Here is a 15546-nt window from a genome sequence, read left to right as displayed (position 1 = left end):
ATCTTAGAATGCCTTTTGGACTCAAAAACGCACCATCCACCTTCCAAAGAGTCATGGATAACGTTTTAGGGAACTAGTAGGTAAAATATGCCTAGTCTACCTAGACGATATTATTATCAATTCCACATCCCTACAAGAACACATACAAAACATCCAGTTAGTTTTCAATCAGCTTCGTTCATCCAACTTTAAAATTCAAACAGATAAATCCGAATTTCTAAAAAAAGAAACAAAGTTTCTCGGGCATATTATATCAACAGAGGGAATACGACCCAATCCGACAAAAATTGATGTTATAAAAAATTTTCCAATCCCCCGAACTCAGAAGCAAATTAAAAGATTCATTGGCCTCGTCGGGTATTACCGAAAATTCATTAAGGATTTTTCCAAATTAACCAAACCCCTAACGGAATGCCTCAAGAAGGGTAAAACATAGACTTTAATGAGAAATACATGAACGCTTTTGAAACATGTAAGTCTATCTTAACTAACGACCCCATTCTACAGTACCCTGATTTTGCAAAACCCTTTATTTAGTATACGGACGCAAGCAACTTTGCGTTAGGAGCTATACTATCCCAAGGTCGCATAGGAAACGATAAACCTATATGCTACGCTAGTCGAACTCTCTCAGAATCCAAATGCAATTATTCAACAATAGAAAAAGAACTATTGGCGATAGTATGGGCGACCAAATATTTCCGCCCTTACCTGTTTGGACGTAAGTTCTTTATTGTGACTGATCATAGACCACTCACGTGGATAATGAGTTTAAAAGAGTATAATTCAAAATTGGTCAGGTGGCGCCTCAAACTGGAAGAATTCGACTATGAGATAGTATACAAGAAAGGAAAATTGAATACAAATGCTGATGCCCTAAGTCGAATAAAAATAGATATACCTAAATTATCAGAAATAAACGTAAATGATGCTGTTTCAAATAAAGGTACGTCTGGTTCCACAGTGCATTCAGCAGAAGAAAATTTAAATGACGGCATATATATCTCTGAGAAACCCCTAAACGACTTTAACCTACAGCTCATATTCGAAAAATCATCAGAAACTCCAGAAATGTCAGTTATTATGCCATTCAAAAACAAGCAACGTAGGATATTCAGGATACCTTTATACACAGAAGAAATAATAATAGATATTTCTAAAAAATTTCTCAATCCAAATAAGTTATCCGCTATATTTGCAGACGATGACACTTTTCGCATTATTCAGTCCGTTTATTCAAAATATTTTTCAAATAATAAAATGTTTCGTTTAATACAATGTAAAGAAATACTTAACGACATAACAGACACTGACAAACAAGAGGAACTAATAAAGAATTACCAGAAAATAATAACCACCGCGGAATTAACGAAATGCTTCTCCATCTTAAAAGACAATTTTATTTCCCTTTTATGAAAAACAAAATAACACAGATTATTAACAACTGTGACAAATGCCAAACCCTTAAATATGACAGAAATCCCCCAAAACCCTTGTTTGAAAAACCGGAAACCCCTTTAAAACCTTTAGATATCTTACATATAGACATCTAGAGCATAAACCACAAACAAATGCTAACAGTTATTGACAAATTCTCAAAATTTGCAGCAGCATACACACTCCCATCAAGACATTCTGTATGTATACTAAAATCTCTAAAACAATTCATTAACCTTTACGGTATTCTAAGGAAAATAGTTGCTGACCAAGGCTCGGAGTTCACAGCCAATATTTTCAAAGAATTTTGTAGGCAATTCTAAATTCACTTGCATATTACCTCATTTCAACAGAGCACGAGCAACGCTCCTGTAGAAAGACTACATTCCACCCTAACGGAAATATACAAAATTGTATTAACTACCAGAAAAGAGAATCACCTCAGCGAAGACCATGACGACATACTTACAGAAACGTTAATCACCTACAACAACTCAATTCACAGTACTACGAAATTTACCCCATTCGAACTATTTTTCGGTAGAACCTTCAAATTTAATAATACTGTCACTTTCAACAACGAACATGAATACATTAAAAAACTTAACGAATTCCAAAATGTTTTATACCCACAAATCAAAGAAAAAATGGAAAATGCAACTAGCAATAGGATAAACAAACTGAACGAAAACCGCTCAGACCCGGAAAATTTAGAAAATCAAACCATTCATCGAAAAGAAGCAAAACGTAATAAAAGTACACCCAGATTTACAAAACACAAAGTGAAGAAAAACAATAGAGTATCTATAATTACAGAACATAACAACAAATTTCACAAGTCAAAATTAAAAAAGATACACACAAAACCAAAAACTTCTAATTAAATCTTTTCTTCATTCATGGGATACCACTAGCATTTCCTCAAACGATAGACATAACAGAAATAAACATACATCAGAAAGTAGTTAGATTCCGATTAGGACCCGCAAGAATAATCACTAGTCACAATAACCTCATACATATTGTTAACCTGGACGAATACACTAAAACTGTCAATAAAATACAGGACACTGTCTCAGTCTTCGAGAACACCCACAGAACTACAAGCTTGACAAAAGTAACTAGGTTAAAACTCAAGGACAGCAGTCATCGACTGATCTCCGCCGTGTTCGGTTGTCTTTCTGGCTAGTTTGGTGTGTTTTCGGTGTGTTTTCCATTATTTTCCTTTTGGCATCCACCTCACAGAAGCTTTTGTTGTAATTTTTTTATTACGTGTGCTGATTGCAAATACGATAGCTAATAAATAAAATAAATAAAACAAAAACAATCATGTCCCCCGGGGGGCCCCCTTTAGAGGATAATAGGTTTGCCTTATTATCGGCAAGCCCAGATCGCAAACGAAAAAAACATTTAAATATTACAAAAGACGTTTTTCCCACATTACCAGTGTTAAAAAAAGATAATCCTAAATATCTAGTGGCAAGTGCTGTAGACTCTAATAAGCCGCTCAGCAAATATTCATGCTTTGCTGTTCACAAGACTTTGAACAACGTAAGCAATGATATTTTAAATATAGCTGAGTTAAGAGACGGAAACCTTCTTTTACTAGTAAAGAATAGTAGTGTCGCACAAAAATTTATCTCTACTAAATACCTTTATGGCGTCTGCCAAGTGAATTTCGCCCTCCATAATAATTTGAACTCATCCAAAGGCACAATTTACGCTCCGTGTTTGAATGACATCCAGGAAAGTGAAATTATTGAACATTTGAAAGTACAGGGTGTCACATCTGTATACAAGTTCCCAAAATATATTGATGGAAAGCCTTTTCCAAGCGGAGTTTTACTGCTAACATTCGATCTTTACCATCTGCCTGATAAAATCGAAGTGTCATGGTACACTACGAAAGTGCGACCGTACTACCCCAACCCAATGAGATACAAAAACTGTCAACTTCTCGGACACACAGTGAAAAGATGTAATAAGACCCCTGTATGTGATAATTGCTCTCTCCCTCCTCATAACCCATCCCCTTGCACTCGCTCTTTATGTGCGAATTGCTCTGGAAATCATTCCGCATCAAGTAAATCATGTCCTAAATATATTCAAATGAAGCAAATCATTACCATTAAAACCGACAATAAGTGCTCCATGCGTGAAGCTATCCAAATACAGAGAAAACAAATTCCAAAAAAAATTGATGAAAACTCCACTACTTTTTCTGAAGTAGCAAAAAAGTCACTAAGCAAAAACAATCAAAACAACACCAGCGAACAAAATATACAAACAACAAAACCCACCACAAATAACATTACTGATAAACGAAACAATGTAAGCAAAGAAAACGCAGACAACAGCCAAAACACACCATACTCCAACAATTCACACATAGCCGAATCAGTCGATACTCCAACAATAACCAATACTCTCTCTTACGATTTCATCTCTCAAATAAATTGTCTCTCAGCAGACTTAATACCTCAACTTAATTCCTACCTCAGCTCCTCTGCTGCTTTCCCTCCCACGAATTCTGATACTGATACTAGTAATACAGTAGCAATGAATGATAATGAAACATGAGAATACTACAGTGGAATCTTAATGGCCTTTTTAACAATTATCCAGATTTAAATTTATTAATTAAAGAATTTACTCCCGAAATAATAGCACTACAAGAGACACATATTCCAGCCAGTAAATCAGCTTATCCCCCTAATAATTATGTGAGTTATTTCCATAACAGCTCACAAAATACTTACAGTAAGCAAGGCATTGCCGTATTTGTAAAAAAATCAGTTATCCATAAGCAAATACCTATCAACTCCAACATCCAATCGTTAGCTTTTGAAGTCGACATTGGTTTTAAAGTAACAATAATTACGTGCTACATTCCTCCAAATCAAGATTTTAATAACAGGGATCTAAACAATATTCTAGACCCTTTTTCAACTCCAATCATATTATTAGGAGACTTTAACGCGTGGAGCCCCCTTTGGGGCTCCGCCTCGGCCAACAAAAGAGGGACCATATTAGAGGACATAATCCTCTCCAAAAATTTAGTTATCCTAAATGATTGTGCACCCACCCATTTTTCCACTCATAAAACCTTTTCCCACCCTGATATCATCCTATCTTCAGCATCCATAGCTCCTAAACTCTCATCCAAAACACTGGATGACTTGCACAATAGTGACCACTTTCCTATCATTTCCTCTCTTGCAATCCCCTTTTCCTACCAAGTCAAACCTGTTGCCAAATTCATAACAGAAAAAGCAGATTGGCCAAAATTCTGTAACTCTTTATTATATCTGTCTAGAAATAAGCCATTCTCAACGAACATCAATGAAGAGGCATCTACCATCAAATCGATAATCCGATCAGCTGCTCACCTTTCCATACCACAAACAAACACAAAAAAGTTCTCTACCAAATTACCTTATTGGTCACAGCTTTTATCAATACTTAGAAATACAAAGAAAAACTTATGGTGTCAATACAAACGGAACAGAACTGACGAAAATTATGTAAATTACAAAAAAGCCAATGCTCTTTTCAGGCGAGAACTTAAATCCTCAAAACGACAATCTCTTGAAAAACTTACGTCGGAAATCACTCCGTCCTCTAGTCCAAAAAAAATATGGGCTGATATAAAAACACTTACATCGTCACTCCAACGAAACCACATCGCCTTCATTCATTCCCCAGAAGGCCCGATCTACGATCCCCAAATTATAGCCGATAAATTTGCAGGCACATGGTCAGACTACTCCCACTCATCAAATTTTAGTCCAGATTTTAATACGTTAAATGCAAACACCAAAAACGAAAACTATCGAAATCTCTCTCCTACACCCTCTGCTTCATGCGCTGATGCTCCTGTCACATTATTTGAATTTGACAGTACTATTTCTTCAATGAAAGGCAAAACACCAGGTGCAGACAAAATATCGTATCCTATTTTACCAAATATTCCCTTCGCTGTGAAATCAAGGCTTGTAAGATTATATAATCTGATTTTAGACCGAGGTTTATACCCACAGGCATGGAAAACTGCTGGGATTATACCTATCCCAAAACCGAACAGACCCAATTCTCTGATTTCAAATTATAGACCAATTTCGCTATTACCTTGCATGTCAAAAGTACTAGAAAAGATAATCTCTCGGCGACTTGTGTGGTTTGCCGAACAGAATGATCTCATAAACCCACATCAGTTTGCTTTTCGGAAAGGTGTAAGCGTAATAGATCCTCTTCTATTATTTGATCATTTCATTACTAAAGCCCTATCGTCTAAAAATCACGTCTCAATACTTAGTTTAGACTTTGAAAAGGCATATGACAGAATTGGAGCGCATTGCGTATTACAAGAACTTAAACGTTGGAAAGTTGGTGAAAAAATATTCAATGTCGTAAAATCCTTCCTCTGCAATCGCAAATTTTTTGTTCGTGCAAATAATCAGAAATCAAAAATTGTTTCCCTTTTCAATGGTATCCCTCAAGGGTCGCCGTTATCAGTTATCCTGTTTACAATCGCGTTCAACGTAATTAGCCGGATTATTTCGTCATATACCCAAATTGAGCATTTCGTTTATGCCGATGACGTCCTTATTTTTTCGAAAATCAAAGACCTAACTATAATTAAAACCGCGTTCTCTAATATCTTGGAGGACTTAAACACTTGGTCAAAAATATCCAGAGCTAATCTGTCTGTTAACAAAAGCACATCTTTCCATATCTGCAGGAAACATAAATGCGTCTTCCCTACCCTTTCCCTTTTTAACTCCCCAATCCCCCATACTAATAGTTTAAAAATATTAGGCATTATATTTGATAAGAGATATACGTTCAAAGATCATTGTGAATATGTTAGACTAAGCTTATTCTCTAGACTTAATATTGTAAAATACCTCTCATCTAAACATTGTCTAGTACACATAAGAACTCTTGTCAATATAACAAAAGCCATAATACTTTCTAAAATCGATTTCGGACTCGCAATATACGGACACTGCGCCAGAAGACATATCAAATGCCTTCAAACACCATACCATGCTGCGGCCAGGAGAAGTATCCGCGCTTTCCCCACGTCTCCAATAAAGGTAATTTTAGCCGAAGCAGGACTGCCAGCTATTTCGCAAAGAACAATGAGCAACTCAATGATGCTAATCCCAAAAATACTTCACTGCAGAAACAAGTTGCTATTTTCATACGTTGAACCAGAATGGCTTCAAAAAGACAAGTCCAAGTCACCATCAGCAATATCGCGCTTTTTAAACTTAGTCAAGAACCTCGACATTGTTTCTGTACCAACGCTTGCAGCAATCGAAACGCATCCGCAGTGGTTGGATCGTAGATCTAGCTTCATCACCACTTTATTATAATATCCAAAATCCTCTACCAGCCCCAACAAATACAAACAACTCTATAACAAATTTGTTCAACCTCTTAGAGGTAACTGGGAGTTTATTTTTACAGACGGATCGAAGTCTGACACCAGCACTACGTTTGCAGTGACAAACGAGCTTGGTGGTTTGATTTCGGCCGCTGCAATGCCAACATATTGCTCGATATTTACAGCTGAAGCAGCTGCAATATTTGAAGCGGTACGGTTTGCCTCCAGTAGTGGAAATAAATATCTGATATGTAGTGATAGCAAATCCACATTCGAAGCCCTTGCTAACCACATCAACAACACCCCACTAATTGAAAAGATTCGCAAAAGGATACCATAAAAATTATGTGGATACCAGGTCACGCCGGTATTCGCGGGAACGAGAAAGCTGACGAACTTGCCAAAGAAGCTTCCAGACAACCGTTACATCTATCCGAACATTTCATCGATAAAGACATTAAGAAGCTCGTAAAAAAATATATTCAGAAATGTTTCGCTAGCGATTGGTGTAGCTATCATCACTGCTACAAAAATTACAACCCTAATGGGGAATCTCCGATATATCCATCTAATGTATCATGCGGCAAACTCAAAATATTTGTTCGCCTTAAAATTGGACACACACTCACCACACATGCACACCTTTTAAAAGGCTCCACAAAACAAACCTGCTCCTTTTGCGGCTCTACCGACAACACCGTTCTTCACCTTCTGGACGAATGTGCTGGACTCAAACAAATAAGAACCTCCATTTTTAACAATACCAAACCATCATCCTACCTAAAGCTTCGCGATATCGATAGTATTAACATCATTTATAAATTGATTTATCTGTGTAAGATACCTACTTAACCATTATTTTTTCTTGTATATATCATATTACTTTTAATATATGTATGTGAACAATCCTTGTTGGACATGGTGCAAATGTTCGTTAGTGAATATACGGGCGTACATCTATGCTCTTAATCGTACATACAATGAGCGTATATATGTTACACACACATGTTAGTACGAATGAACATGAGTACCATCAGTCACGCATCTGCCAATAACTTTAAATATTTTTTAAATCCTATTAGACTATTTTTTTCCTTTTAGCAATAAGCTGAAGGCCCTGGTAGCCAGCGCTGTAATATTATAAGTGTAATAATTATTAATTAGTTGTTACTCTTTCAAAATAAATAAAAAAACTCAAGGAACTAGAAAATAAAGTACAGACACTTACACTACATAAACGACATAAACGTGGACTCATCAACGGACTAGGGACAGCCGTGAAATTCATCACGGGGAATAAGGATGTCAATGACGCACTTTCCATAAATAAACAATTTCAAGACATTAAAACTAATACAACACATATCGAGACTATACTGAATAACCAGAACCAAATAAATTCAATCATGCAAGAAAGATTGCAAAACGTCACTATCCACATAAACAAGGAACATGATAAAATAGAAACATACATAAACAAAATAGCAAACAATATCTTGAAAGGAGATGACCAACTTTTTGAACTTCAGTATATCAGCCAAATTAATTATAATATAGACCTTTTAAACAACCACTTAGAAAGCATAGCGGAATCAATTGTCCTAGCAAAACTAAATGTGATATCGCAATTCATACTAAGCACTACAGAGCTAGGCCAAATATATAACTATATGGAAAATCAGTCAATAAAAATTAGCTCTAAAGAGCAAATATGCGAACTACTTGGACTACAAGCATATTATAATAATTCAAATATTATATTTAATGCACAAATATCAAATGTATCAAAAGAAAACTATGAACTTTATCATATACTTCCACTCCCCTTAAATAACACTAAAAAGATAAAAATAAAACCATACTTAACATACAATAAAAACCACATCCAATTTTTTGACGAACCTTGTCCAAGAGTCGAGAACTCCTACTACTGCAAAAAATCACCATATACTGAATATACAACCAACTCCACCTTCATTGGTCAAATAATAAGCAACAAAGATGCTCTGTGCGACCTAGAAGATGTTGGCAATATAAACTTAATCGTACAACCTGAAACAAACTATATTCTTTTCATCATACAAACAAGACTACCGTAACAACTAGCTGCAACAACGACGCTTACGAAGTTAAGGGTACAGCTCTCCTCTACTACAACATTCCCATGGCAGCCGGTTCTACGTTACCGGAATGACTCGGGTTTTTATTCCCGACCAAGGGCTGCCGCCCCAGTACACTAGCCCTGTCTAGTGCACCGTATTTTACCCTAAACCTTTCGTCACAGGAGCAACTCATTGCAGCCAGTTTGCTCCAAATACTTCTCTTCCGGGCTGGCGTCGAACCCAACCCCGGACCTGAAGTACTTTACTGCTGCATTTGCCACAAACGGCTCCACCCGAACTCCACCTCGGTTAGGTGTAACCAGTGCAACGGGTGGTGCCATCTTAAGACCTGTTCAGGCCTTAAGACTCACAGGGAGTGGTCCACAAGGTATGTGGCCACGTGTTGCTCCCGCCCACAGGCGGTCACCGCCTCTACGGCTACACTGCCCTCAGTGCCGGCACATCACACTGCCGTCACTAACAACACCTCAACGGCCAGGAGCCCCCAAGAGCAACACGACTCCCTCTCCAACCCACAACCCTCCAGCTCCTACCCCAGTGCGGGGACAAACCAGCAGCTCTTGGTCCCCCGCACAGTCTGCTCCGTGTGCCAGACCGTAGTACCTCGGAACCTGACAACTGTCCAATGCAGTTCTTGCAGTGGCTGGTGTCACTTTCGGAGGTGCTCCGGCCTGCACACCACCCGTGAGTGGACACGCGACTACGTTGCCCCCTGCTGCAGAGCTCTGCACCCGCAACCGCCCCCCGTGGCGCGGCCACCCGACAACATCAGGCCACTCCCCATTTTGCGGAACGCACAGCAGGACCAACGCAGACAACATCACGCATCCCTCACCCCCCGAATTACGACGACCCTCCCGCGAAGCTTCAAGCTTTTGCAACTGAACTGCAACGGACTAACGAGTAAGATTGACGAGATAGTCGACTTCATGAGTCGGTTCGGAATTAAGATAGCTGCGGTCCAAGAGACAAAACTGCACGCTAGCTCCCCCCTGATTACCAGGGACGGCTATAACGTGCACCGAAAGGACCGCGAGCGAGACAACGGTGGTGGCCTAGCGTTCATAGTACACCATTCAGTGCAGTATCGTCTTATTGATGAAGGCATCGACCGCAGGGACAGCACCTTAGAACGTCAAGGTATAGCTGTCCGGTCAGGCGATGCCGAGCTCGAAATTTATAATATTTACCTACCCCCTGTCACCTGCTGCCCGGCAGGATATCTCCCCGATATTGGTGCGCTCATCAGGGGAGAAAACCGATTGGTAGTAGGTGACTTTAACGCGCATCACGATCTTTGGCATTCAAGCCTGCCAAATGATCGTAGGGGACAGCTATTGGCAGAGCAGATGGACGATTCGACGTTCAGCACTGTAAACGACGACGCCCCCACTAGGGTAGTGGGCAATTGTAGCAGCTCGCCTGACATAACAATTGCTAGCGCTGGACTGATAAATAGCATAACCTGGCGACCTATGCTATCGCTTGCATCAGACCACTTGCCCATTATCATCTCGATCGAGTGACCTGCCGATTTTGTTTCCGCGGATCATCGGTCATATATCAACTTTAACAAAGCTGATTGGACCACATTCGCGGAATTTACTGAGAACATCTTCGCAGCCCTACCCACTCCCACCGATGTGCGCGCAGGCGAACGCGCATTCCGCAAGGCGATTACAGCCGCCGCGGCTCGCTTCATACCTGCTGGACGGATCCGGGAATTACGTCCCAATTTCCCAGCCGAAGCAGCCGTTATGGCAAACAAGCGTGACCGTCTACGCCAGGGCGATCCCGGGGATCCTCGTATAAAGGATCTCAATTTGGCGATCCGGCAACTGGTCACCCAACATAAGCGGACCAAATGGGTAGATCATCTGAAGTCCTGTAACTTCACCTCTGGTGTGAGCGAGCTCTGGTCCACCGTAAGGTCCCTGTCGAACCCGACGAAGCACAAGGTGGATATCACCTTCAACGGTCGTACTTCGTCGGACCCGAAGAGATGCGCGAGCTACTTTAGCCGGCAATTTATATTGCATCCTCCGGTCGACAGATCCAAACGTCGTGCCACCAGACTGTTGCACAAACTGCCATACAACAGTGCACCGCTTACTTTCACCAGCGACGAGGTTCAGGGGGCCATCAAACACATGAAACCATCAAAAGCCATTGGCCCCGACGGACTAAACATGCTGATGTTGAAAAAGCTGGGTCCATTGGGAGTAGAATATCTCACAAAGGTCTTCAACCTGTCTATGGCCACTCTCATCATTCCTGATAAGTGGAAATTAGGGAGAGTGGTCCCACTGCTGAAGCCTGGGAAACCCGCCAACCAAGGGGAGTCTTATCGTCCGATAACTCTCCTTTCCCCAGTAGTGAAGACACTTGAGGCCCTTCTACTCCCACTCCTCACTCAACCCCTGACTCCAGCCCCACACCAGCATGGTTTCCGTAGAGTGCACAGTACCACCACGGCACTCACCGTCATAAACACCCAGGTAAACCGCGGCCTTAACCAAAACCGCCCCTGCGAGAGGACTGTCCTAGTAGCGTTGGACCTACAAAAGGCTTTCGACACAGTCAGCCACGCCACGCTACTAGATGACATTTTACAGTCGACACTCCCGCCAGGGCTGAAGAGGTGGACCGCGAACTACCTGAGTGGTCGTCACTCGTCGGTAGTATTTCGAGACCAAACCTCAAAACAGAGAAAACTAAAGCAAGGAGTACCGCAGGGTGGTGTCCTCTCACCCTTGCTTTTTAATTTCTATATTTCGAAACTCCCCCAGCCACCAGAGGGAGTCTCACTGGTCTCATATGCCGACGACTGCACGATAATGGCGTCGGGCAATGACATTGATGGCCTATGCTCAAAAGTAAACGACTACCTCGCCCGCCTTTCTCGCTTCTTCACTGCGAGAAACTTAAAACTTTCTCCCACTAAATCCACGGCGACCCTTTTTACCACCTGGACAAAGGAGGTCAAGCTGCCACTTCAGGTACACGTCGACGATACCCCAATTCCGACGGTAAATAACCCCAGAATATTGGGAGTCACCTTTGACAGCTTGCTCTACTTCTCGGCGCACACAACCGCTATTGCAACGAGAGTACAGAATCGCAACAAGGTCCTCAAGTCGCTTGCCGGCAGCACTTGGGGCAAAGACAAAGAAATGTTGCTGTCGACTTTCAAAGCAATAGACCGACCGGTTCTGAACTATGCCGCGCCTGTCTGGTCGCCTGGAACCAGTGATACGCAGTGGACGAAGCTTCAGACCTGCCAGAATACTGCCATCAGGACCGCGACAGGATGTCTCCTGATGTCCCCTATCCACCATTTACATGACGAGGCGCACATGCTCCCGGTTAAGGAGCATAACAAAATGCTCGGCAAGCAGTTTCTGCTTGGGTGTCACCGTAGGCCTCACCCATGCAGACACCTGCTCGAGCCTGAGCCACCTCCCAGGCACATCAGGAGACACTTCCTCAACTATGTGGACGAGATCCAGGACAAAACGGACAGACCTCTCCAGGATCAGACAGTATACAGACAGGCTATTAACGACATTCATCGGGAGACACTTACCACCTTCCTAAGCTCCCGACCCCCGAATGCCGTTATCGGAGTCCAACCACCACCCATTGCAGACGAAGAGCTCCAGCTTCCTCGAGAGTCCCGCGTAATCTTGGCACAATTACGTTCTGGATATTGTAGCAGGTTAAACTCCTACCTATCCAGAATCGACCTCGACATACTAAACATATGTCCTGCATGTGAAGGTACCCCGCACGACACTAACCACCTCTTCACATGCCCCATCAAACCCATTCATCTAACACCTCTCTCCCTCTGGACCCAACCCGTCGAAACTGCCAGTTTCCTGGGCCTACCGTTAGATGAGCTAGACGAAGACGACCGGTAATTTACACTACACTGGCAGGGCGAAGATACTGCTACAACAACAACAACAACAACAACAACTGTTCAATCAATGTCAACGGCGAAATCTACAAAGACAACCCCATGTTTTACAGAGACGAACTTTTTCTACCCCTCATAAGCTATTCCGAAGTAAACGCAAAAAAAATAACCAACAAACTGAGCCTGGACAAACTTAGAAGCTATCAACTAGAAAGTCACGAAACAACATCAAAGAAAAACAATATTATTATCCTAACAACCTGTTCATTGAGCATCATATTTACCGCCGCACTTGTTTACATCGCAAGGATAAGAACTAAATTTCAATTCACTCCTGATCTTCAACTAAACGTTCCAGCCCCTACGTCTTCCTTGTGGCCTTCACTTTACTCTAAGGGGGGAGGAGTTATGGAAACCCCCATAACACAACCACCAACCAAACCTCCGAGGTTACATATATAATAACTAAGTCAATGAACTAAATTAAAATCATAAGAATTATTGTTAAAATATAGAATAAGCAATTTGTAATTTGAGTTCATAAGAATTACTATTAAAATATAGAATAAGCAAATTGTAATTAAATTGAGTTCATAAGAATTATTAATATACAGAATAAGCAATTTTACAATAAATTTATAAGCTTCATATTACCGAATGGCGAATTAACAAAAACTTGTAAAATGCTAATTAAGCAATATTAACATTATTGAGAAATTGATTTAGTTAGTATTAAATGCAGAATAAGCAATTTTGTAATTACAGTACAATTCCTCTTAACCGGTCACCTCGGGACTGCATACCTGGCCGGTTGCCGTTTTGGCCAGTTAATCCGAAGTGTACTTGTATAATATATTGTATACATACATATAAAAAAATGGAGAAGCATTTTTTACACATTTATGTGTTTCATATTTACATATGTTAATGTGTTACATCAATTAAATATAAGTGTAATAATTATTTTTTGGAAAAATCTGTGATTTTCTTCTGTTTTTTAACCTTCATCGAATTTCTGAATGCGACATCGCTCCATTTTCTAATCACCAAAACGTCTAATGCTGTTGACTCATGTTGCTGCTCAATGTATTTCAATGCAATTTCCATCACATTTTTGGCTTCTCCATGAGAAACTGTTTTCTCCTCTTCAAGTCACTACTCTCATCATCTTCCTCTTGTTCTTCGTTTGCTAAATCTATGATTTCGTCTTCATTCAAAAATTCATTTTCAAGGTGTTCGTCACAGTTTATCATCCAATTTTCCACATCTTCTGCCTGTAATGATTCGTTACCCGATAACTTTTGAAGGTCTTGTAAAGTAGATTTGTTTTCTTCTTCTTCAGTCCCTGCAGTATTCGAGATCACAATTAGATTCTCAACATCTGGCCAAAGTTTTCTCCAAGACTTAACAAACGTTGAAGAGGGCATTTCTTGAAATACTGTAGCTAATATATAGATAACGTCCTTGGTATTGATCTTTTTGATGAATTCTAAAAGGCCTTTGTCTTCACTCTCCGAATGTTGCAGAATTTCAGAAACAAGTTTACGCCTGTATCGTCTTTTTAAGCTTTCGATCACTCCCTGGTCCATTGGTTGCACTAAGCTTGTCACATTAGGAGGAAGATAAACTAATTTTATGTCATCTACAGCGCAGTCATGAGGATGGGTTGGAGCATTATCTAACACAAGAATTGCTTTAATGGGCAAGTTTACACTTTTTAAATGTTTTTTAACTTTTGGAAGAAACTCCAAATTAAACCATTCTTTAAACAAGTCTGAATTCATCCGCGCTGATTTTTGTGACTTATAATAAACCGGAAGGGAAGATGGATTCAAGTTTTTGAATGCCCGTGGTTTAGCAAACTTGCCAATAACGAAAAGAGGAATTTTATGAGTCCCTGCTGCATTCGAACAAACGGCCACTGTAATACGTTCTTTGTTCTTTTTGAAGCCAGAGGCAGACTGTTCACGACTGCCTAGAAAAGTTGTTTCTGGTAACATTTTAATGTTTAGCCCGGTCTCGTCCATATTATAGACTTGTTCTGGAGATAATTCCTCTGTTTTAACCATTTCACCAAACTTAGTCTTGAATTCTGTCGCACCAGAAGTATCAGCAGACATTTTTTCTCCACTTACATGTGCGAAATGAATTCCGTGTCGCTTCTTCCATCGATTGCCACAAAGTCACCTCCAATATTAATCTTCTGGTGGATAGCCAAAGCTTTTTCTTTCAAATTTGGGCCGCCAATCGGTGTACCTCTTCGACGCTCGTGAAGAAACCAGATCCACAAAGCTTCATGGACGACCTCGCAAATTGGTTTTTTTCTCGTACAACGGCTACCCAGATTTCTATCAGATTCCATTTTCGGGCAAAACTCCTCAATGGAACGCTTATCTCTTCGCCAGTCATTTACAGTGCTTTTTCCAACATTAAATTCTGCACATATTTTCGCTACGGATTCACCATTATCAATCCGCCTTAGCACTTTTAAACGTGTATCCATCGAAACCACAATTCGTTTGCGCTTTGCACTCATTGTTATTGAAAGAACTATGTTATTCCGTACTCACAGCAAAAACAAACCAAATTGGTCAAAACGACAAAGGACAAAATCCTGACATCGTTTATAGTTTACTTCGCCGCATCGCCTCGCCGGTGAATTTCTTGGAAAA

General features: G+C 40.4%; 2 protein-coding genes across 2 annotated transcripts; both read right to left on the bottom strand.

Moving 5' to 3' along the window:
• Nucleotides 1-13980: 13980 nt before the first annotated feature.
• LOC129250755 (jerky protein homolog-like) lies at nucleotides 13981-14994 on the bottom strand. The gene has a single exon (XM_054890354.1). It carries the CDS (start codon nucleotides 14992-14994, stop codon nucleotides 13981-13983), a length of 1014 nt encoding a protein of 337 aa, XP_054746329.1.
• An 11-nt stretch (nucleotides 14995-15005) lies between these two features.
• Nucleotides 15006-15410, bottom strand: LOC129250754 (jerky protein homolog). The gene has a single exon (XM_054890352.1). The coding sequence runs from the start codon at nucleotides 15408-15410 to the stop codon at nucleotides 15006-15008; it is 405 nt and encodes a 134-aa protein (XP_054746327.1).
• Between the last annotated feature and the right edge of the window lie 136 nt (nucleotides 15411-15546).

The sequence above is a fragment of the Anastrepha obliqua genome, chromosome 6 (genome assembly GCF_027943255.1).
Source record: "Anastrepha obliqua isolate idAnaObli1 chromosome 6, idAnaObli1_1.0, whole genome shotgun sequence".
Classification (NCBI taxonomy): domain Eukaryota; kingdom Metazoa; phylum Arthropoda; class Insecta; order Diptera; family Tephritidae; genus Anastrepha; species Anastrepha obliqua.
The sequence above is the reverse complement of the archived record's forward strand: the minus strand, read 5'-3'. Positions and strand labels throughout refer to the sequence as shown.